Source organism: Heloderma suspectum, chromosome 10 (assembly GCF_057233095.1).
Source record: "Heloderma suspectum isolate Gila_16-S chromosome 10, 16-S_ref, whole genome shotgun sequence".
In the NCBI taxonomy this organism is placed as follows: Eukaryota; Metazoa; Chordata; class Lepidosauria; order Squamata; family Helodermatidae; genus Heloderma; species Heloderma suspectum.
In genome coordinates this window covers 5,285,082-5,310,000 of record NC_139467.1, presented here as the reverse complement: position 1 = coordinate 5,310,000, position 24,919 = coordinate 5,285,082, and the positions used below count along the sequence as shown (strand labels likewise).

Below are 24,919 nucleotides of genomic sequence, written 5' to 3'. Positions count from 1 at the left end.
GCAGGGAAAACATGTTTCTCCTCTGAGAAATGGGTGCCAGGAGGAATGCTCTGGACAGCAAGCAGAGCGGTATGCCTGAGGATGGCTTTACCCCACTTCTAGAGGGAGAAGTGTGAAAACACGGGGTGAAAGGCAGAGCCAGCCTCTGGCAGGACAGCGCCAGAAGCATCTCAGCACTGCCTTCCCCCTGCCAGGTACCGACAGCATACCAGTTTTACCTAACTAGTTCTGCTGGTTACAGCTCTACCCAAGCCAAGACTGGAGCCAACTTGGTCTGGAGAGATCGCTCATCATGCATCCGGCACTCCAGCGAGGATTCTTAGTTCCCCGGTTTCCAGAGCAGCCAGTTCCTCCTAACTTATATCCCCAATATGTACACCCCGTCCCACGCATGAATCCTGGACCTCCACCGCCAGCGTGGTTCAGCTTCTGCATTTGGGTGCATCATACGAACGTAAGAGAGCTGTGCTGAATCAGGCCATTTTCTTCACACAGTGGCCAACCAGCTGCCCCAGTGTGAAGCCCACAAGCAGGACACGAGCACAACAGCACCCTCCTGCTCCTGTTCCCCAGCAATATGCAGAAGCATTTTGCATGTGATATTGGAGACAGAATACAGCCATCAGGACTAGTAGTCACTGATAGCCCTCTCCTCCTCCATGGATTTGTCTAATCCTCTTTTAAAGCCATCCAAGTTGATGGCCATCACTACAGCTTGTGGTAGTGCATTCCATAGTTTAACTGTGCGCGGAGTGAAGAAGTCTGTCTGTCCTGAATCTCCCACCAATCAGCCTCCCTGCTCCCACCGCTATTGGGATGCTTTGCTTATTATTACCTCACCCTTCCTTGCCCCCCTTCTGCTTGTCTCAAGCGCCAGAAGCACAGCCAGCACAGGAAAAGAAAAGCTTCTCCCAGTTGTCGCTGTGCGCGCAGCACGTTGTCCTCTACCAAGTGCTGCCTTAGGTGGCTGCCTAGTGCCACCTTGTGGCAGGGCTGGTACTGGCAGGGCACCCCATCCATCCTTTTATGGTGCTGGCTATGCTTCAGAATCAGCCTGACTCCTTTGCTACCTTAATGGAAAGGCTACGTGAAAAAAACCCACCTTGTAGAAGTTGAACACCAGGTCAAGTTCACAGACGTTGTGGAAATATTCATTCAACACCTGGATAAAGAGAAGGAAGCCTGTCTTTGCATGCGGGACCCCCCCTCGTGGGCAGGGATGGGGACATCATTTGCCAAGAACACCTCTGTATGCACCGAAGTGAGGGTCCAGAGCTCAGAGGCGGAGTAGTTGCTTTCCATGCAGAAGGTCCCAGCTTCAACCCCCGATATCTCCAGTTACAAGACAAGTGACAAGAAAGGCCTCTGCTTCAGAGCCTGGAGAATCACTGCCAGGCAGAACAGACCAGGAGTAGGCAACCTTTTTGGGCCCACAGGCACATCTGGCAATTTGAGGAACCATCCTGGGCACCGCCACTCAAAATGGGTGCACTGTGGATGAAAGCATCGCCCGTCAGCTGCCTGCCCTCTTCATTTCAGCTGCGGCTGAGGGGCATTCATGGAGAAAGAAGATGGGAGCAGCTAGCGGCCTCCACTTTGCTTTGAAGTGAGCCCTGCCATCAGTTTAGAAATGTTGCTATTTAAAATAAATACGTAAATAAATCATGGAAGGGGCAGGACACCAAGGAGGGCGTCGGGGGGCATGCTGGTGCTCACGGGGGGCATGCTGGTGCTCACGGGGGGCATGCTGGTGCTCACGGGGGGCATGCTGGTGCTCACGGGGGGCATGCTGGTGCTCACGGGGGGCATGCTGGTGCTCACGGGGGGCATGCTGGTGCTCACGGGGGGCATGCTGGTGCTCACGGGGGGCATGCTGGTGCTCACGGGGGGCATGCTGGTGCTCACGGGGGGCATGCTGGTGCTCACGGGGGGCATGCTGGTGACCCCTAGACTAGACAATTTGGGGCTAGTGGAGAGCCCCCCACACATCCCCTCTCTCAAATACACACATCCATTCACCTCCCATACACCCCATTCTCTTCCCAGCAGCCATCCTGTCCTCAGTCCCACCACTTCAACAGTAATTAGGCTTCCCCCAAAAGCTCCCATTGATAGCAATGGGAGGTGTGTGGGTTTTTCTTCTAGAAGCCTAAGTGCTGTGGGGGTGGGGGTGTCTGCAGAATATGTGAAGGTGAGGCTTGGCCCTCCCCTCATGTACTGCAATGCCTCCTAACCACCACCACCAGTGCAGCAAGTGGGCTTAGAAAAGAAGCTCCCATCCACACAAATGGGAACTTTTTCTAAGCCTAACTGTCATAACAGGGGGGGCGGGATTTTTGGAGGAGTCCTAGCGTGTGGGAAGGGAAGGGTTAGTGGAAATGGAACCTTGTTTCTGAGCCTAATTGGTGTGCAGGGTGCGGGACCAAGGAAGGGAGGTGGAGAGCTGGATCCGAGGCATGGGCTGGCAGTTCCTCACCTCTGGACCAACAGTCTGACCTGGTACAAGGCAGCTTCCTATTGCTGTCCCACACACAGCACACATTGCTGTCCCACACACAACTGTCTGAGAGCATATTCTCAAACCATCTTAAACAAGTGATGGGGTAACTTGGGAGGAAGGGGTAACTTGGAGCTTTAAAGTCAGCCCCTCAAATGGTGCTCAGAAGGTGAGGCAACAGTTTTGGAGGTGTGATGAAGGCCTGGTTGCCACAAACACAGCATAGGAGCTTGTTAGGGGGTGTGGGGGGGAAGCATCCCATGGTTGAATGCTTCCTCATGGGGTGGAATTATTTGCACATACAAAGTTAGCACATGAAGGAGAATGCAAACTTAAGAACTCTTCTCCTAGCTTTCTATGTGCAGGGAGATGGGGGCAAATTTGTTGTTTTTATATGTAAAGAACAAACTAAGCTAAAATTTCAGACATGTTTTTATACAGAGAAATGGTTATTGTGTTCAGGCAAATGTAAGCCAGAGGCCGGGGGGGGGGGGGGGCCTTGAATCCAGTTTGTGGTCACTTGTGTAAATGACCCAGGTGCACATGCTGTAATGCCACCCAAATAGTGGATTCCTGACCACTGGCCATGCTGGCTGGGGCTGATGGGAATTGGTCCAAAGCATCTGGAAGAATGCTGCCTTGGGGCGCAATCCTATGCATGTTTAGACAGACAAAAGTCCTACAACTCCCAGCTGTAGGAGTTGTAGGACTTCTGTCTGTCTTAACATGCATAGGATTGCGCCTTTAGGCCGTTCGTGTGTTTTTTAATGTTCCTTGCTAAAATAATAATAAAGTATGTGGAAATGCACAGGATCATTTGATTGTGCAGTAGCCACCCAGAGTCTGAAGTGGCACCATTCAGGAACAGTTTTACAGTCTCATCCGGTAGCTGTGAACATGTTCAGTCCAACGCTGCAAATACTCACCTCGACAAAGTTGTGAATGGCTTCTAGGTAAGCCAGGTTGTTGTCATTCACATCCACACAAATGCAGAAATAGAGCCCTGCATAGCGCCTGTAGATGATTTTGAAGTTCCGGAACTGGAAGAAAAGAAAAGTTGTCACAGGATAGAAGGCTGCAACCAAGGGTAGACCTGGATAGAAGTTGCATGGGACTGTGGGGCTGCTCTCCTGATAGAGGAACGAACTCTAGCTCTCAACTGACCCGCTTCCTAGCTAGAGTGTTGAAAGATTGACACAAAGATTCCCCCAAGAGGGCCATATTTATTCTTGCTTGCTGTGCAGCTGCAAGTTCCATTATAACGAGCAGAATTCGGCACCCAGAGGAGCTCCGCTCTTCAAAAAACTACATTTACGTCACGCCTTTTTTTCCTCTTGCAAGGAACCCAAGGTGGGTTACATGGCCCTCCTCCTCTCCATTTTTATCCTCACAACAACCCTGTGACATAGGTTAGGATGAGAGTCAGTGACTGGCCCAAAGTCACCCAGTGAGCTTCATGGCCAAGTGGGGACTAGAATCTGGATCTCCCAAGGCTCACTCCAACACTCTACCCACTACATGACACCTTACATTCCCCCCACCCCCAAATCAAATCTTTAGTCAGCATAAATGTAGAAGTTAAGCTTGAAAATGCAAGCTTGAAGTCTTAGGAGCCACCCAGTGGCTGGTTTTTCAGAGGCCAAGGGTTAGGTACATAGGAAGCTACCTGATACTGAGTCCCTATGAGGACAGACTGAAAGAACTAGGCATGTTCAGCCTTGAGAAGAGAAGACTGAGGGGAGACAGGATAGCGCTCTTCAAGTCCTTGAAAGGTTGTCACAGAGAGGAAGGCCAGGATCTCTTCTCGATCATCCCAGAGCTCAGGACACAGAAGAATGGGCTCAAGTGACAGGAAGCCAGATTCTGGCTGAACATCAGGGAAAACGTCCCGACTGTCAGAGCAATATGACAATGGAACCAACTACCTGGGGAGGCGGTGGGCTCTCCCACACTGGAGGTGTTCAAGACGAGGCTGGACAGCCACCTGTCAGGGATGCTCTGACTTGGATTCCTGCATTGAGCAGGGGGTTGGGCTCAGTGGTCTTGTAGGCCCCTTCCAACCCTACTACTCTATGATTCTGTGATTCTATCCCATTGGTCCATCTAGCCCAGGGGCGGGGAGCCTCTTTCAGGGCAGAGTTTAATGTCAGAGGTGCCGGAGGGCATTCCAGTGGTGGGCAGCCCAAAGGCAAAAGGGATGGGGGCCCAAAATACAAAAACACCAGCATCTTGTTGCCAGTTACTAAGCCTTAGGAGAGACATTTGAACCTTTCAGAATGGGGAACAAACTCTCAAAAGCTGGGAAGCCATCAAACAATCAGTGGCTGGGGGGAAGGGGCATGGCCTGAGGTTCCCCCGCTGTGATCTAATCGATACACACTGACTGGAGGCAGCAATCCAGGGTTTTGGCCAGGAGTTTCTCAGCGCTAGCTGGAGATGCCAGGGACTACACCTGGATGCTTCTGCCTGCAAAGCAGGTGCCCTGCCCCTGTGTTATGGCCCCTTCCCCAGGCTATGGGAGGAGGGCTGGTTAGAGCTTTGAAGGAACTGGTATTACAAGGATTTGGAATATATATTTTGAACAAGAACCTAGAGACTGGAAGGAGGGATAGGGACACCCAAACTGGGGCCCCGCTTTTCCAGACGTGCCCATATACTCTTCCCAGTAAACCCCACAGCAATCCTGGTGATTGCAATTTGTAGCTTGATCTCTTAGGCATGGCACTCCCAAGTGCATTGATGGCGCCCAAAGAGAACACAACACATCAGAAGATGGCAGTGTTCAGAGAACCAGAGGGCCACACCACACACTGCACTCTTTGTCTCTTCTGCAGAGATTCTTGGGTGTAGAAGACCACCATGCGTGTAGTGGCCCCGAGTCAGAATGAGTTGGGGAGGACTTGAATTTTTAATTGCCCAACACAGTTGTACTTCTTGTTGATATTCTGACTGCACGTGAGAAGAGCCCTGCTGGATCACACCAAAGGCCTCTCTAGTCCAGCGCTGTGTTCACACAGTGGCAAAGCAACTACTCCAATGGGATAGTTGTGTCAAGTAGGACACAAGCGCAAAGTTGTGTCCTACCCCAAGTAGGACACAAGTGCAAAAGCTCCCTCCTGCTCATGTTTTCCAGCAAATGGTGCATACAGGCATACTGCCTCTAAACCTGGAGGTTCTGGAGAAGCTATTAACTAGTAGCTGTTAATAGCCTTTTACTCCATGATGCTTTTAATGTTTTGTTTTGTTTTTTTTACTGTTAAGCTGTTGATACTGAAATTTTTATTGATGATTTGCGCTATTTTAGAAGCTGTTCCCAGGACCCTGTGGAGGAAAATAAACATGCAATACCCAGACACACAAATAGCGGGCATAGTGCCAAAGGGAAGCATCCAGGGCAAATGAAGCCAGATGGCTCGAGCCATCAAGCCAAGCTGCACTACAGCAAAGCATGCTAAGAAACCATCCCCTCCCAAGCCTCCACTCCTGCTACAAGCCAGTTCGGTATGCAGGAGAGGGAAGTACGCCAGCTGCAGATGACAGGGGCGCAGAGAGAGCACACAGATGCATTACCTCAACGAAGTTAGTGTGTTTCGCATCCCGCACCGTGACGACTGCATGGACTTCCTCAATGAGTTTTTGCTTCTCGTCATCATCAAACTGCATGTACCACTTGGCCAGGCGTGTTTTGCCAGCCCGATTCTGGATCAGAATAAAGCGAATCTGCAGTAGGAGGGAGCAAATTGGTCAAAGGTATCTGGGATTCAAGCAGTATTCCTCAAACTACTGATATCTGAGGCATGGTTTAATCCACAGTGCAAGCTTTCTTCGAAGCATGCTTTTCCCTTTGCTTTTAGAGAGGATGCAACTGAGCCACTGTTCCAAGTGTGCCGCTTGGGTCAGGATGCAAGCCCAGAATAGGCCATCACTCAGACACAAAGGGCAACCACCCTTGAGTGCCAAGGAACTCTACTGAGGCTCTGCACTGGGAGCAACTGGGTCATTCACACCCATTGCAGACCCACACAGCACAGTTACCCACCCTCAGCACATGTTGAGTGGAAGGAGGCCCAGTTAGAGCAGGTACTCACGGAGAGGCACAGCAGGTACCCTCTTCCAAGCATTGGGCTCACTGGAGCATTTGTTTTTTTTTTCTTCTCACAACACACTCGAGTGTCCCATAAGCACTATAGGCATTACAAGCTTACAGCCTGATCCTATGCATGCTGACTCTGAAGTAAGTCCAGCCCAGTGGGGTTTACTCCCATGTAAACTCATATAGGATTGCTGACATAGAAATGCGAACCTTTTGGGTGTAAAACTCAGAGAGATTCCATCTCTCTCTCCCAACATGGGGAAAGTTTACTGCTGCAACTCAGAGTTCCTGCCTTTCTTGCTTCTCTTGCCAGATTTAGCTGCTGCGGCGGCTTCCTTCCTTCCTTCCATTTCTCTTGCTGCGGTATGCACAGATTGTACATTAGAGATGCTTTGCTCCAAGAACCGAGCTGCCCCTTCTTGTCTGCCTCCATGCTTGCTCAGCTCCTCTTCCTGCTTGGTGTGTTCATGAGATAGGAGAGAGACCCACCCAATTAAGAGAGCCAGTCCAGCAGAATCAGCAGAGACAAACAACGGACAGCTCGCTATCTGTTCCAAAATTACATGAAGAGTCTTTTTTTCTCCAGAAGTTCAAATGGGCAGCCACAAGTAATTGCAAACATTCTTTTAATGTGGATGAGCCCCCAGATTAATCAGGGAACACGTCCATGTAATTTTTCATCCCAGCAACTCTATAACAACAGTGATACTTGCCAAAAAAGCTGGTCACAAGTACAAGACAATATCATCCCAACGCACACTACAACAGACACACAGCTCTACCACATGACTTGGGGTGCTTTTATGTCTAATCCACTGAGGCACTGAGCAAAACTGCAGCACAGCATGGAAGGGGCAGGCAGTGCAAGTCCGATGCCACGCCAAGCCCTTGCGCTCTGGTCCGAAGCAGAGAGAGAGAGAGAGACACACACACACACACACACACACACACACAACGGGCAGCCTCTCCTGAGCTTCCATCTCTCACTGCCTGTGCCTCTTTCGGCACCAGTTGGCCACCTGGGCTCTGCACAATGACTTCCGCAGTCAGACTGCTTCCCAGAGACAGAGGCCCCACAACAGCCTTCCCCAGCCTGGTGCCTTCCAGATGTGTTGGACTGCAACTTCTATTATTCCCAGCCAGCAGAGCCAATGGCCACGCTCGCAGAGAATTGTTGCAGTCCAGCACATTTAGAGAGCACCAGGCGGGGGAAATGTGCCCTACAAGGTAGCCAAGTCACCTATCAACTCACAACTTGGTGTAGGAGATGGCTCTTGCCCAAGCTGCAGAAAATTGCTTTTTTATATACAGATACAAACAGCTATCTCAAAATATGGAACCTGGCCCAGTTCACAAAAACCTGCATGAAACTGACAAACACCAAATCATTCACAAGCATCTCCAGCAGGGATTCAGACCAAGTTCTTAAGGCTGCAGTCTGAGCCCACTGGGTTGAGAGAGTGCCCTCCTCTTCCTGGGAGATAGTTTCCATAGCCTTGAGGTCATCCTCACCTCCGCTAGATTCGGAAACAGTCACATCCTGGGCTCTGTTTTGAGAGCACCTTAAACAGCTCTGGGTCCCAGCAGATGCCCAGCAGTCTTCCCCACTACAAGAGGAGTGGGGAACATGTGGCCCTCCAGATGTTGTTGTTGTTCAGTCGTGTCCGACTCTTCGTGACCCCATGGGCCATAGCACGCCAGGCCTTCCTGTCCTGCGCTCTCTCCCGGAGCATGCTCCATATTCATTGCATCGGTGATGCTATCTAGCCATCTCATCCTCTGCCGTCCCCTTCTCCTTTTGCCTTCAATCTTTCCCAGCATCAGGGTCTTTTCCAGGGAGTTTTCTCTTCGCATTAGGTGGCCAAAATATTTGAGCTTCAGCTTCAGTATCTGTCCTTCCAATGAGCACTCAGGGTTGATTTCCTTTAGAATGAACTGATTGGACCTCCTTGCAGTCCAGGGGACTCATAAGAGTCTTCTCCAGCACCACAGTTTGAAAGCATCAATTCTTCAGCGCTCAGCCTTCCTTATAGTCCAGCTCTCACAGCCATACATTACTACTGGGAAAACTACAGCTTTGATTAGACGGACCTTTGTCGGCAAGGTGATGTCTCTGCTTCTTACTATGCTGTCTAGGTTTGCCATAGCTTTCCTCCCAAGGAGCGTCTTTTAATTGCATGGCTACAGTCACCGTCTGCAGTGATCTTGGAGCCCAAAAACATAAAATCTGTCACTGCTTCCATTTCTTCCCCTTCTATATGCCAGGAAGTGATGGGGCCAGATGCCATGATCTTCGTTTTTTGAATGTTGAGTTTCAAACCAGCTTTTGCACTCTTCCCTTTCACCCTCAACAAGAGGCTCTTTAGATCCTCTTCGCTTTCTGCCATTAGGGTGGTATCGTCTGCATATCGGAGGTTGTTGATCATTCTCCCGGCAATCTTAATTCCGACCTCTGATTCATCCAACCCGGCGTTTCTCATGAAGTACCCTGCATATAAGTTAAATAAGCAGGGTGACAATATGCAGCCTTGTCGTACTCCTTTCCCAATTTTGAACCAATCGGTTGTTCCATGTCTGGTTCTTACTGTTGCTTCTTGACCCTCGTACAGGTTTCTCAGGAGACAGGTCAGGTGGTCTGGTACTCTCATCACTTTAAGAATTTGCTAGGGTTTGTTGTGATCCACACAATCCAAGGCTTTAGCATAGTCAATGAAGCAGAAATAGACGTTTTTCTGGCATTCGCTTGCTTTCTCATGATCCAGCGAATGTTGGCGATTTGATCTCTAGTTCCTCTGCCTCTTCGAAACCCAGCTTGTACTTCCGGTAGTTCTCGGTTCGCATACTGCTGAAGCCTAGCTTGTAGGATTTTGAGCATCACCTTGCTGGCATGTGAAATGAGCGCAATTGTGCGGTAGTTTGAACACTCTTTGGCGTTGCTCTTCTTTGGAATTGGAATGTAAACTGACCTTTTCCAGTCTTGTGGCCACTGTTGAGTGTTCCAAATTTGTTGGCATAACGAGTGCAGCACTTTAACAGCATCATCTTTTAGGATTTTAAATAGCTCAGCTGGAATACTGTCATCTCCGCTAGCTTTGTTGTTACTAATGCTTCCTAAGGCCCACCTGACTTCACTCTCTAGGATGTCCGGCTCAAGTTCAATGACTGCACTATCATGGCTATCAGGGACATTCAGATCTTTCCTGTATAGTTCTTCTGTGTATTCTTTCCACCTTAATCTCATCTGCTTCTGTTAGGTCCCTGCCTTCTTTGTCCTTTATCATGCCCGTCTTTGCACAAAACGTTCCCTTGAGATCTCCAATTTTCTTGAAGAGATCTCTAGTCTTTCCCATTCTGTTGTTTTCCTCGATTTCTGTTGTTTTCCTCTAGATGTTGCTGGACTGCAACTCCCATCAGCCCTAGCCAGCATAGCTAATGCTCCCCATCCCTGCACTACAACATACTTGGAAGTATGGCTTCCATTCCTTGGAAATGCAGAACACAGATACATTTCAAAAGCAAGAACACCCATCGAAAATGCTGACCATGAAGACAGGGAGGAAGCAGTCACACTCTTAAGTGGTAATAGTGCCTCAGGCTATTACGCAAAACAGGCTATGCATTTGGTGGCCTGCATTTCTCTGCATGAGAAGAATACAGGTGAGAACACTAACAGATAGCAGCCCTAATTATCTGATGAGCTTGTGTAAGGGTTCCACGGAAAAGCCACAAGGGAAATGCATTGCACAACCACCTCCACCCACATCAAACAACAGTTATTTAAAGGGAAGGATCTCTCTGACTTCTCCCCCTCAAAGAATTTACTTGAGAAGTAATGCCACAAATCCATGGACATACAGACATATTATTCCTCTCTCTCTGGAATTGCCAAGAACACATGCTTTCAAAGACCCCAGAGTTCATGCCTAAGCATAGGCCCGATAACGGTTGGAATTCAGATTTTTGTGCACAGAACTGAAGGTTATTCAAGATTTGAAAAAAGCCCATAGAAAATCTAGTCCAAAACTCTACCACAAGACAGGGCTACAGTTCTTTCTACAAGATCCCACATTAATATATCCGAAGAGGAGACAATTCCAGGTAACTCAACTAAGTAAGACAAGTCATATGGGAAAGCAGGTAGCAAGTTTCCCTTTGCCACTAATAAATCAAACTGCTTCCCAACTCCAAAAACGGACATTGTGGAAAATCCACCTAAGAGACCTTAACAAGACAGCTTTTACTGGAACATGAGTTGTAAACGACTCTTAATGAATCCCGAAGAAAATAGAACACTACAATATTTTTACTAGTTAATCAGAAGCACCGCTCTAGCAAGTCAGAAGGTTTTAATCAATTAAACAAGAAACACATTAAAAACATTAGCAAACATTATTTCAGAAGAGGTACAGGGCACCTTTGCACGCAGCCCATTCATGCCCACTGTGCTCCTCCCACTAGCAGCTGAACTACCGTGACATCAAAACCCAAGATTCCAGTTTGTTGTGCCTTTAACAAGGCAGGGTTATAAACCAGGATTGTTCTTAGTTTACAAATCCTGGCTTGTTTGGGAGCAACAAACCAGGTTTGGAAACAAGGTAAGCTTTCTGTTTCTGACTAGTTTAGCTACTCATGCTAGTGGGAGGAGGTATGTGGCACCAGCACTCAGTTTGTTCACAGTAAGCCATGATTTGCCAGAATCCTGGCTTAACATTCTGGGCAAATATGAGCACACTTTTCTCCCTCACACAGGAGGAGATGCCTGCTGAGAGAAATCAAATTATATTTTTATTTGCAAAAACAAAGTCTCTTATCACCTTAAAGAATAATGCATTTATTATCGCAGAAGCTTTTGTGGACTTCACTTCATCAGATGCATGAAGTGCTGTCCTGAGTTACAAATATGGAAGCTTCCCTTGAAGCTTGAAGAGCAACAGCAAGATGAGGCAGTGGGAAATGCTGAGGTGAAGAAAAGTGGAGTAGAGGATACTCCTTGGAAAAGGGTGACAGTTAGGAGAAGAACTAGACGCCACTCTGCACCAGTGGAAGCGGTGGAGCTGTGGAACCGATTCCAGGTACTTGCAGATGAGACTGGAGGACAGCCTGCAGAGGAAGAATCAAGGGGAACCTACATAAGAGTGAGCAAGAGGCTGAAGGTCAGTCAAATAGAGGCGATGAAACCCAGGCCTACAACAACAAGAAGAGAAGAGTGGTAGTAGTGGGAGATGCCTTGCTGCGTGGGATCGAGACCCAAGTATGTCGCGAAGACCCGTGGACTCGCCAGGTACGTTGTCTCCCAGGAGAACAGATTAGAGACGTGACTGAAAAGTTGCCTGCACTCATAAAGCCCACTGACAGGGATCCCTTTCTTCTCATCCATGTGGGAACAAATGATACCGCCAAGCGGAGCTACGAAGAGATCACGTCAGACTTTGAAGCTTTGGGAAGGAAACTCAAGAACTTTGGGGCCCAGATAGTTTTCTCATCCATCCTTCCAGTAGTTAGAAGAGGGATAGAAAGGGAACGAAAAATACTCCAGGTGAATGACTGGCTACGAAGGTGGTGCCAACGAGAGAGATTTGGATTCTGGGACCACGGGCTATACTTCCAGGAAGATGGGCTGTTGGCAAGGGACGGGATGCACCTCCCAAAGGCTGGGAAGAATGTGTTTGGCCACAGCATGAAGAACTTCATCAGAAGGGCTTTAAACTGAATCCTACGGGGAAGGGAGATGTAAAGTTGGGGGCAACAATAGACATAGGCTCATGCACGGCAACGGAGAGAACAGCTCTGATAGTGCCCAATAACAGTCTTCAGACACATGTAGGAAGAAAGCCAGACTATGAAACACATGGTCTTCGATGTCTATATACTAATGCCCAGAGTATAGGAAACAAACAGAACGAACTTGAACTCTTAATACAGGAGGGAAATTATGACTTGATAGGTACAACTGAGACTTGGTGGGATGACTCTCATGACTGGAATACAGCAATGGAAGGATATAACTTGTTCAAAAAGAACAGGAGGAACAGAAAGGGAGGTGGGGTTGCACTGTATGTGAAAAATACATATCTCTGCACAGAAATACAGGAGGAGGAGCTTGGTAGCCCCATCGAGAGCATCTGGATCAAAATAAATGGAGCAAAGAATAAAAGGAACCTGGTGGTCAGAGTCTACTACCGGCCACCCAACCAAGGAGAAGACAAGGATGAAACTTTTGAAAAGCAAATAGCCAATGTTTTAAGGAAGCATGATGTAGTAGTAATGGGGGACTTCAATTTCCCCAATATTTGTTGGGACACAAATGCTGCAAAACATGGCCCCTCCAGGAAATTCCTGACTTGTGTGGTGGATAACTTCCTCCTACAGAAAGTAGAAGAAGGAACTAGAGGATCGGCTATCCTTGACTTGATCCAAACCAACAGAGATGACTTAGTGGATAAAGTAGAAGTTACAGGAACTCTGGGGGAAAGTGACCATGTTGCACTTGAGTTCTTGGTACTAAGGGAAGCAAAAGCTGAGTGTAGTCAAATGCGTACCCTGGATTTTAGGAAAGCTGATTTTCATAAACTCAGAACAATGATCAGTAAGGTCCCATGGCAAGCGACGCTAACGAGAAAAGGAGTCCAAGATGGGTGGGAGCTTTAAAAAAAGGAAATTCTCAAGGAACAATCACAAACAATTCCAACAAGAAGAAAAGGTGGAAGACAACAGAAGAAGCCAATGTGGCTTCACAAAGAGCTTAGGGATGACCTGAAAACAAAAAAGGACACACATAGGATGCGGAGAGAAGGCCAAGCAACAAAGGAAGAGTACAGGCAGGTAGCACAGAATTGCAGGGATGGCGTCAGGAAGGCTAAAGCTGAGAACGAGCTGAGGTTAGCAAGGGATGCTAAAAACAACAAAAAGGCTTTCTTCAGCTACGTGCATAGTAAAAGGCAGAGGAAATAAATGGTGGTTCAGCTATTAAATAAGGATGGCAAAACGATAACAGATGACCAAGAAACGGCAGAGGTGCTCAATTCCTACTTTGGCTCAGTCTTCTCCCAAAAGAGGGTCTATGACCCCCCTGGCAAAGGCGAAGTACAGGCTGAAGGGGCAGGATTGCAGCTTGAGATCGACAGGCATATGGTCAAAGAACACCTACTTACTTTGAATGAGTTCAAATCTCCAGGGCCAGATGAACTGCATCCTAGAGTAATAAAGGAACTGGCAGAAGAACTCTCAGAACCACTGTCTATTCTCTTTGAGCAATCATGGAGGACGGGGGAAGTGCCAGATGGCTGGAGGAGTTTTATTCATGAATTTTATTCATCATTCTAAAAGAAAATATTTCATAATATAAAATATTTCATAATATGTAAAAAGGAGGAACCTGGGAACTACAGACCAGTCAGTCTGACATCAATCCCTGGGAAAATTCTGGAGCAGATGATAAAGCAATCCATCTGGAAGCACCTTGACAACAATGCCGTGATTACTCGAAGCCAACATGGATTTGTCAAAAACAAGTCCTGCCAGACAAATCTGATCTCATTTTTTGATCAAGTCACCTCCCTTGTAGACCGTGGGAATGCTGTAGACATCATATACCTCGACTTCAGCAAAGCTTTCGACAAAGTGCCCCATGATATCCTGATGAGCAAACTACCTCAAGTGGGCTAGATGAAACAACGATCTGGTGGATCCACAGTTGGCTACAGAATCGGACTCCAAGAGTGCTTCTCAATGGGACCTTCTCAAACTGGGGAGAGGTAAGGAGTGGGGTACCGCAGGGCTCAGTCCTGGGCCCAGTGCTCTTCAACATTTGTACTAATGACTTGGAGGAGGTGGTGCAGGGAATGCTGATCACATTTGCAAATGACACCAAATTGGGCGTGATAGCTAATACTTTGGAAGACAGAAACAACATTCAAAGTGATCTGGATAGACTGGAGCGCTGGGCAGAAAACAACAGAATGACATTTAACAGGGATAAATGCCAAGTTCTGCACCTAGGAAAAAGAAACCAAATGCACAGTTACAAGATGGGGGATACGTGGCTCAACAGTACTACAAGCGAGAAGGATCTTGGAACTGTTGTCGATCACAAGCTGAATATGAGCCAACAATGTGATGTGGCTGCAAAAAAGGCAAATACTATTTTGGGCTGCATTAATGGAAGCATAGCTTCCAAATCCCGGGAAGTACTAGTTCCCCTCTACTCAGCACTGGTTAGGCCTCATCTGGAGTACCATACTTTAAGAAGGATGCAGACAAACTGGAGAGGGTTCAGAGGAGGGCAACAAAGATTATCAGGGGACTGGAAACAAAGCCCTATGAAGACAGACTGAAAGAATTGGGCATGTTTAGCCTTGAGAAGAGAAGACTGAGGGGAGATATGATAGCACTCTTCAAGGACTTGAAAGGCTGTCAGAGAGAAAGGCCAGGACCTCTTCTCGATCATCCCAGAGTGCAGGACACGGAATCATGGGCTCAAGTGACAGGAAGCCAGATTCCAGCTGAACATCAGGAAAAACCTCCTGTCTGTTAGAGCAATATGACAATAGAACCAATTACCTAGGGAGGTGGTGGGCTCTCCCACACTGGAGGCCTTCAAGATGAGGCTGGACAGCCATCTGTCAGGGATGCTCTGACTTGGATTCCTGCATTGAGCAGGGGGTTGGACTAGCTTGTCTTGTAGGCCCCTTCCAACCCTACTATTCTATGATTCTATGAAATATATATACACATTGTTGTGGCGAGATCAGAAGGAAATGAAATGCAGGAAATACAGACAGTGATAATTACCTTATGAACAGTGTCTATTCAGAAATACAGTTAGTGATAAACACAGACTTCCTGGCACTGGTAGCCCCCGCCTCAAAAGGCACTCCCAAATCTTACATGGTTAGGACTCCGTATTGCATCTACAATGCACATCTGAGGAACTGGATTAAAATCTCAATACCTTCCCATGGAAAGATTAGAGTGGCTGGCAAATTCAATATACTGTGGCTGGGTCTGGGTTTCTAGAAAGGACTTCGTGAAGTAAGAAAGTAGACGGGAAGAAGGAAAGATGCTAGTCACCCAGAAACTCAACTTCCACAAACACAGAATGCTCTCTGCCCAAATTCCCATAAGACACTGTTAAATGGGGCTCTGTTGTCATACCCTGTAGCCATATTCTAACTGGTAACTGTGAATCCCACTGCACATCCTCACTCACATTTGGAGGATCCTACAGTACACACACGGATGCACGCACACCTCTACATCAAGATAAGGATCTCATTTCGCAAACGCACGCGTTTCTGCCACCTACTGAACTCTCTCAACTAACTACGACTCCGCTATCAACCTCCCTCGTGGAATCTCATGTGCCTTGCTCCCATTTGCAGGAGGAAGCACAGCATAGCTTGCTCAGAAGAGGCTGAGCTGTGAACTGCTCTGTTCAGATCTCACATCTACCACGAGCTCATGGAGCTGCCTTCAGATAGACAATATTCTCTCACCTCCCCCTCTGCAATACTGGTATAATATCATGCACCTGCTTTACAGGATTGTTGTAAGGTGGCCTTCCCCAACCCGGCACCCTTCACATGTGTTGGACTACAACTCCTACTGCTGGCTGGGAATGCCAGGAGTTGCAGTCCAACACATCTGGAGGACATCAGGTTGGGGAAGGCTGCTGTAAGGATTAACACGGGGAAACAGCTTCGAACACTCCAAGGCAGGGACAGGGAATGTGTGGCCCTCCAGATGTTCTTAGAGTAAACGTCCCATTATCCCTCACTATTGGCTATGGTGGCTAGGCCTGATGGGAGTTGCAGTCCAACAATATCTGGAGGGCCACGCATTCCCCACCCCTGCTCTAAAGCATTCCTCCCAACCCAGCGCCCTCCAGATGTTTTGGAGTACAATTCCCCTCAGCTCCCACCAGCCTGGGCAATGGTCGCGGATGGTGGGAACTGTAGTCCAACAAGCCAGAAGCCGCCGGGTTGGGTAACGCCTGCTCTAAAGCTTGTATTATTACTGTTAATCCTTGTCACCACCAGCAACCTCCCCGTACTGGCTTCTCACTGAGAATTTCCGCCTCCACAGCCGGCAAGGCCCCCCTTCCCCCCCCCACCCCAATTTGGGAACCCCACAACTGGCCTCCCCCCAGGGCCAATGCCACTGAGACCCCGCCCCCAGGCACTTCTCCCCTCTCCCCGCTTCTCACCATGGCGGTCGCTGCCCTAATTCCTCCTTCCTCACAGCTCAGGGCAGCTGCTTCCACACTCCACTCCTTACGTTTCCTTCCCACCGGATATCCGGCAAGGCGCGGAACAGCCCCTAAGCCAGCCGGGAGTTGTAGTCAAAGAAAGGCAGGAGGAGGAACTGACGCCCTCTCGGCAGCCCTTGAGGCAAGCAGCGGTCTCTCTCTCTCTCTCTCTCTCTCTCTCTCTCTCTCTCTCTCTCTCTCTCTCTCTCTCTCTCTCTCTCTCTCTCTCTCTCTCTCTCTCTCTCTCTCTCTCTCTCTCTCTCTCTCTCTCTCTCTCTCTCTCTCTCTCTCTCTCTCTCTCTCTCTCACCCGCCCACTCTGTGTCGGGCAGCATGGGATGGCTGCGTTGCATGCCGGGATTTGTAGTTTAACTGGGCCGAACGGTGGGCAAAATACTACAATGGTAATCGGCTAACTACCTAGGTGCCCACTGCTTCCAGCAGGAGGAGCCCGAGCTATGCGGCGCTCGCGCAAAGCCGGGGAGTCGTCTGGGAGAAAGAAGCCGAGCGCCTTGTACGTCAGGCGCCTACAGACCTGACTTTAGCCCCGGGCTTGGGAAGGTCTGGTAGGCCCTGAAGGGGGCAACTCGGCCATAACGGAAGAGGGCGTTCTCGCCTCAGGGGTGGGGAAAATATGATTGGGAACTGGGATGGAGGAGGCAGTAGCTCAGTGCCTTGGATGCCTGTTGGGAAGGAAGAAGAAAAGTTATTCTAATTTGCATAGGGTCATTAAAACATGGCATTAATCATTACGTAAATATCGTTAAACAAACGGTGCATTATAATTTTTAAACTGCTTACCCCTCACACCGCTATTGTGAAGAACAGCAGCAATAAACATTTAGAGGCCACCTTTCAAGAGAAACAAGCCTCTGAGGTGGTTTACAAATTGTTGTTTTTTAAAAATAATAATAAACCCCACATTTTAATCTGTCAAATGTTTACACCAGCCTTCCCCAACATAGTGCCCGCCATATGTGTTGGACTACAAGTCCCAGACTCCAGCAAAGGAGATTGTTACCTTGACGTGGTGCTGGAGCTTGAGCACCTCAATGACACCATGAGCTAAACCGTGAAGGGTCACCCAAGATGGAAAAGTCATGGCAGAGAGGTCAGACTAAATACGATCCCTGGGGAAGGAAACGGCAACCCACCCCAGTATTCTTGCCATGAAAATGAAATGGATCAGTACAACCAGAGAAATGTCGGTATACCATCGGAAGATGGGACTCCCAGGTCGGAAGATGGTCCAAATGCTACTGGGTAGGATCAGAGGATAAGTTCAACCAGCCCCAGTTGTGATGACGCAGCTAGCTCAAAGCCGAAAGAACGGCTAGCAGCCGCTGGTGCTGGTGGTGAACGACGAATCCGATGTTCTAAAGATCAACACACCATAGGAACCTGGAATGTAAGATCTATGAGCCAGGGCAAATTGGATGTGGTTACTGGGGAGATGTCAAGATTAAATATAGACATTCTGGGTGTCAGTGAACTGAAATGGACTGGAATGGGCCAGTTCACATCAGATGACTACCAGATCTACTACTGTGGGCAAGAGGACCACAGAAGAAATGGAATAGCCTTCATAATTAATAATAAACTGGCTAAAGCAGTGCTTGGATACAATCCAAAAAATGATAGAATGATCTCAATTCGAATTCAGGGTAAGACATTTAACATCACAGTGATCCAAATATATGCCCCAACCACAGATGCTGAAGAAGCAGAAGTAGATCAGTTCTGCAAGGATCTGCAGCACCTACTGGATAATACGCCAAAAAGAAATGTTATTTTCATATAGGAGACTGGAATACTAAGGTGGGTAGTCAAACAACACCTGGAATTACAGGCAAGCATGGCTAGCAGAGATGACAGTATTCCAGCTGAGCTATTTAAGATCCTAAAAGATGATGCTGTTAAAGTGCTGCACTCAAAATGCCAACAAATTTGGAACACTCAACAATGGCCACAAGACTGGAAAAGGTCAGTTTACATTCCAATTCCAAAGAAGGGCAATGCCAAAGAGTGTTCAGACTACCATACAATTGCGCTCATTTCACATGCCAGCAAGGTGGTGCTCAAAATCCTACAAGCTAGGCTTCAGCAGTATGCGAACCGAGAACTACCGGAAGTACAAGCTGGGTTTCGAAGAGGCAGAGGAACTAGAGATCAAATCGCCAACATTCGCTGGATCATGGAGAAAGCAAGAGAGTTCCAGAAAAACGTCTATTTCTGCTTCATTGACTAAGCTAAAGCCTTTGATTGTGTGGATCACAACAAACCCTAGCAAATTCTTAAAGTGATGTGAGTACCAGACCACCTGACCTGTCTCCTGAGAAACCTGTACGAGGGTCAAGAAGCAACAGTAAGAACCGGACATGGAACAACCGATTGGTTCAAAATTGGGAAAGGAGTACGACAAGGCTGTATACTGTTGCCCTGCTTATTTAATTTATATGCAGAGTACATCATGAGAAACGCCGGGTTGGATGAATCACAGGTCGGAATTAAGATTGCCGGGAGAATTATCAACAACCTCAGATACGCAGACGATACCACCCTAATGGCAGAAAGTGAAGAGGATCTAAAGAGCCTCTTGTTGAGGGTGAAAGTGGAGAGTGCAAAAGCTGGTTTGAAACTCAACATTAAAAAAACGAAGATCATGGCATCTGGCCCCATCACTTCCTGGCATATAGAAGGGGAAGAAATGGAAGCAGTGACAGATTTTAGTTTCTTGGGCTCCAACATCACCGCAGATGGTGACTGTAGCCATGAAATTAAAAGACGCTTGCTCCTTGGGAGAAAAGGTATGGCAAACCTAGACAGCATAGTAAGAAGCAGAGACATTACCTTGTCGACAAAGGTTCGTATATTCAAAGCTATGGTTTTCCCAGTAGCAAAGTATGGTTGTGAGAGCTGGACTAAAAGGAAGGCTGAGTGCTGAAGAATCGATGCTTTTGAACTGTGGTGCTGGAGAAGACTCTTACGAGTCCCCTGGACTGCAAGGAGGTCAAATCAGTCAATCCTAAAGGAAATCAACTCTGACTGCTCATTGGAAGGACAGATACTGAAGCTGAAGCTCAAATATTTTGGCCACCTAATGCGAAGAGAAAACTCCCTGGAAAAGACCCTGATGCTGGGAAAGATTGAAGGCAAAAGGAGAAGGGGACGGCAGAGGATGAGATGGCTAGATAGCATCACCGATGCAATGAATATGGACTTGAGCACGCTCCGGGAGAGAGCGCAGGACAGGAAGGCCTGGCGTGCTATGGTCCATGGGGCCACGAAGAGTCGGACACGACTGAACAACTGAACAACAACAACAAAATGGTCTGGGAGAACAAAATGAAGCGGGACATAGGCTGATAGAATTTTGCTAAGACAACTCACTGTGCATAACAAACACTCTCTTCCAACAACCTAAAAGACGACTTTATACATGGACTTCACCAGATGGTCGACGCTGAAATCAGATTGACTACATCCTTTGTAGCCAAAGGTGGCGGACATCTATACAGTCGGTAAAAACAAGACCTGGAGCTGACTGTAATTCAGATCACAAACTTCTTATTGCTCAGTTTAGAATCAGGCTAAAGAGAATAGGGAAGACCTACAGATCAGTTAGATATGAGCTCACTAATATTCCTAATGAATATTCAGTGGAGGTGAAGAATAAATTTAAGGGACTAGATTTAGTAGATAGGGTCCCGGAAGAACTATGGACAGAAGTCCGCAACATTGTTCAGGGGGCGGCAACAAAAAACGTCTCAAAGAAAAAGAAAACCAAGAAGGCAAGATGGCTGTCTGCTGAGACACTGGAAGTAGCCCAAGAAAGAAGGAAAGCAAAAGGCAACAGTGATAGGGGGAGATATGCCCAATTAAATGCAAAATTCCAGAGGTTAGCCAGAAGAGATAAGGAATTATTTTTAAACAAGCAATGCGCGGAAGTGGAAGAAGATAATAGAATAGGAAGGACAAGAGACTTCTTCCAGAAAATTAGAAACATTGGAGGTAAATTCCAGGCAAAAATGGGTATGATCAAAAAACAAAGATGGCAAGGACCTAACAGAAGCAGAAGAGAGGAAGAAAAGGTGGCAAGAATATATGGTACATCTGTATAGGAAGGATAATAATATCGGGGATAGATTTGATGGTGTGGCCGGTGAGTAAGAGCCAGACATCCTGAAGAGTGAGGTTGAATGGGCCTTAAGAAGCATTGCTAATAACAAGGCAGCAGGAGATGACGGTATCCCAGCTGAACTGTTTAAAAGCTTGCAAGATGATGCTGTCAAGGTGATGCATGCCATATGCCAACCAATTTGGAAAACACAAGAATGGCCACCAGATTGGAAAAAATCAACTTATATCCCCATACCAAAAAAGGGAAACACTAAAGAATGTTCAGACTATCTAACAGTGGCACTTATTTCACATGCCAGTAAGGTAATGCTCAAGATCTTGCAAGGTAGACTCCAGCAATTCATGGAACGAGAATTGCCAGATGTACAAGCTGGGTTTAGAAAAGGCAGAGGAACTAGAGACCAAATTGCCAATATCTGCTGGATAATGGAGAAAGCCAGGGAGTTTCAGAAAAACATCTATTTCTGTTTTATTGACTATTCTAAAGCCTTTGACTGTGTGGATCATAACAAATTGTGGCAAGTTCTTGGTGGTATGGGGATACCAAGTCATCTTGTCTGCCTCCTGAGGAATCTGTATAACGACCAAGTAACAATGGTAAGAACAGATCACGGATCAACGGACTGGTTTAAGATTGGGAAAGGAGTACAGCAGGGTTGTATACTCTCACCCTGCCTATGCAACCTGTACGGAGAACACATCATGCGACGTGCTGGGCTTGATGAAGCCAAGGCTGGAGTTAAAATCGCTGGAAGAAACATTAACAATCTCAGATATGCAGATGATACCACTTTGACGGCTGAAAGCGAGGAGGAGGTGGGGAACCTCATGACGAAGGTGAAAGAAGGAAGTGCAAAAGCTGGGTTGCAGTTAAACCTCAAAAAAACCAAGATTATGGCAACCAGTTTGATTGATAACTGGCAAATAGAGGGAGAAAACGTGGAGGCAGTGACAGACTTTGTATTTCTAGGCGCAGATTACTGCAGATGCTGACTGCAGCCAGGAAATCAGAAGACGTTTACTTCTTGGGAGGAGAGCAATGACAAATCTTTAATAAAATAGTGAAGAGCAGAGACATCACACTGACAACAAAGGTCCGCATAGTTAAAGCAAAGGTATTCCCCGTAGTAACCTATGGCTGCGAGAGCTGGACCATAAGGAAGGCTGAGCGAAGGAAGATAGATGCTTTTGAACTGTGGTGCTGGAGGAAAATTCTGACAGTGCCTTGGACTGCAAGAAGATCAAACCAGTCCATACTCCAAGAAATAAAGCCAGACTGCTCACTTGAGGGAATTATATTAAAAGCAAAACTGAAGTACTTTGGCCACATAATGAGAAGACAGGATACCCTGGAGAAGACGCTGATGCTAGGGAAAGTAGAAGGCAAAAGGAAGAGGGGCCGACCAAGGGCAAGATGGATGGATGATATTCTGGAGGTGACGGACCCGACCTTGGGGGAGCTGGGGGTGGTGACGGCCGACAGGAAGCTCTGGCGTGGGCTGGTCCATGAAGTCACGAAGAGTCGGAAGCAACTGGACGAATAAACAACAACACAAGTCCCAGAATCCCCATCCAGCCACAGGGTTGTAGACCAACACATCTGGAGAGCACCAGGTTGGGGAAGGCTGTTTTACCGCCCAGAGAGCTTCAGCTATTGGGTGGGATAGAAATGAGATAAACAAACAAACAAATAAATTTACGGGGATAATATAATTATAATATGGGAAACATTTGACAGATGGACATTTTATGGGTTTTGTTTTGTATGTGTAAGATGCCCTGGAGATTGTTATTAAAAGGCAGCCTATAAATGTTTGATGATGATGATAATAATAATGCTTGTGTTTTTCTTGTAATACCCCTGTTCTCAGGCCAAGGATCTCTACCTGAGCCCCCATTACATATTTCTGAGGATGGTTTTCTGCTCTTGATGACCCTGCAATAATCTGTCCTGCAACTGGCTTCTGAAGCAGGATTGTCTTCATAAGCTTACTCTAACAGTTTCCCTTTTAATTTAGAATTGTTGTTTTAATTTATATGCCCCATATGTCAGCCTTCTAGGTAGTTGTTTCTTAAAAAAAAAAGAAAAAATCAAGATTGTTTAATCTCAGACTTGATTTGGCTAGCCTTGCTGCATAATAGCTGTACCTTCACCACATTCACTTAACTGATTGGATAGGCAATTATGGGATGTGGAGGTAGACTGGGATCTATTTATACAGCCTTCTATAACCCGGCTTCCTCCATATTTAAGTGGAAAATTGCCATCACAGTCACTTTTGACTTCAAAATAGGAAAGTTATCTGAAATGAGGGAATTGGTAAAAAGGAAGCTGAAAGGGGAAGTCAAGAGGGTTAAATCCCTCCAAAATAGATGAGGGCTAATAAACTGAAGCTCAGTCCAGACAAGATTGAGATGCTGTTGGTGGGTGGTTCTGCTGACCAGATGGACTATGTTCAACTTGTTCTGGATGGGGTTGCACTCCCCCGAGGTCTGTAGCTTGGGGGTCCTCCTGGAGCCCTCTTTGTCACTTCAGGCTCAGGTGGCCTCAGTGGCACAGAGTGCCTTCTACCAACTTCGGCTGGTGGCCCAGCTATGCCTCTATCTGGACAGGGATAACCTGGCTTCAGTTGTCTATGCTCTGGTAACCTCCAGGTTAGATTACTGCAATGCACTGTACGTGGGGCTGCCTTTGAAGACGGCTCAGAAGCTGCAGCTCATGCAAAATGCAGTGGCCAGATTGCTAACAGGGACCAGAAGGTCCAAACATATAAGACTGACTCTGGCTTGCTTGCCCTGGCTGCCTATATGCTTCCGAGCTCAATTCAAGGTGCTGGTTTTAACCCATAAAGCCCTACACGGCTTGTGACTACAAAACCTGATGGCATGCCTCTCCCAAAATGAACCTACCCATACTCTACATTCAGTATCTAAGGTCGTCCACCAAGTGCCTCCTCCAAAGGAAGCTTGGAAGGCAGCAATGAGGGAGAGGGCCTTCTCAGTGGTGGCCCCCCATCTGTGGAACGAGCTCCCCAATGAGGTCAGGCTGGTGCCAACATTATTATCTTTTTGGCACCAGGTTAAGACCTCTCTCTTTTCCCAGGCATTTGGCAGCACATGATGAGTTTCAATCAGTCCTGGACGTATCTTTAGTTATGCTGTTTGTGTATATTGCCTGTGTGCTTTTATGTAAATGGCTTTTAAACTTTGGATATTGTATTGTAATGCTTTTAACTTCTGTAAACTACCCAGAGAGCTTTGGCTATGGGGCAGTATAGAAATGTTAATAATAATAATCTTGGAGGTTACTCAAAACCACAATAATAGAAGTTCGGCTAAAATGTATACCACAGGTTAGGAAAAGTAGCACCAAGTACAACAGGTCACCGGCATAGTTAATGAAGTGTGTCAAGGAAGTTATTCGAGAAAAGATGGCTTCCTTCAGGAAATGGAAGTCTTGCCCAAATGAGGAAAACAACAGGGAGCACAACCTTGCACAGAGGTGATGCATGCAGACAATAAGAGATGCAAAAAGCATTTTGAGGGGCATATCGCTAACACCACCAAGGCCAACAATAAAGAATTCTTTAACTACATCAGAAGCAGGAAACCAGCTAGGGAGGCAGTTGGACTGTTGGATGACAATGGAGTTCAAGGAGTACTAAAGGAGGGCCAGGAAATTGCAGAGAAGATGAATGAATTCTTCTGATCTGTCTTCACTGCAGAAGATATAGGACAGATGCCTGTACCTGAATGGATGTTTTCAGGAAGGGAGTCTGAGGAACTTGGGCAAATAGTGCGGGCAAAAGATGACGTTCTCAACCGTCTTGACAAATTGAAAGCCAATGAATCATCAGGCCCAGATGGTATCCATCTTAGAGTTCTTAACGAACTCAAATATGAAATTGCTTATGTTCTAACAAAAACATGTAATGCATCCCTAA

At 47.2% G+C, this 24,919-nt stretch overlaps 1 protein-coding gene across 1 annotated transcript in view; it reads right to left on the bottom strand.

Moving 5' to 3' along the window:
• The window catches only part of AP2S1 (adaptor related protein complex 2 subunit sigma 1), a 17,492-nt gene extending 616 nt beyond the window's left edge, over window positions 1-16,876 (bottom strand). The window contains exons 1-4 of the mRNA XM_084814767.1: window positions 16,795-16,876; window positions 6,068-6,217; window positions 3,424-3,537; window positions 1,103-1,162 (exon numbers count right to left, since the gene is read on the bottom strand). Coding sequence (XP_084670893.1) covers window positions 1,103-1,162; window positions 3,424-3,537; window positions 6,068-6,217; window positions 16,795-16,797 — 327 coding nt within the window. The 5' untranslated portion in view covers window positions 16,798-16,876. The remainder of the gene's footprint in view (window positions 1-1,102; window positions 1,163-3,423; window positions 3,538-6,067; window positions 6,218-16,794) is intronic.
• Between the last annotated feature and the right edge of the window lie 8,043 nt (window positions 16,877-24,919).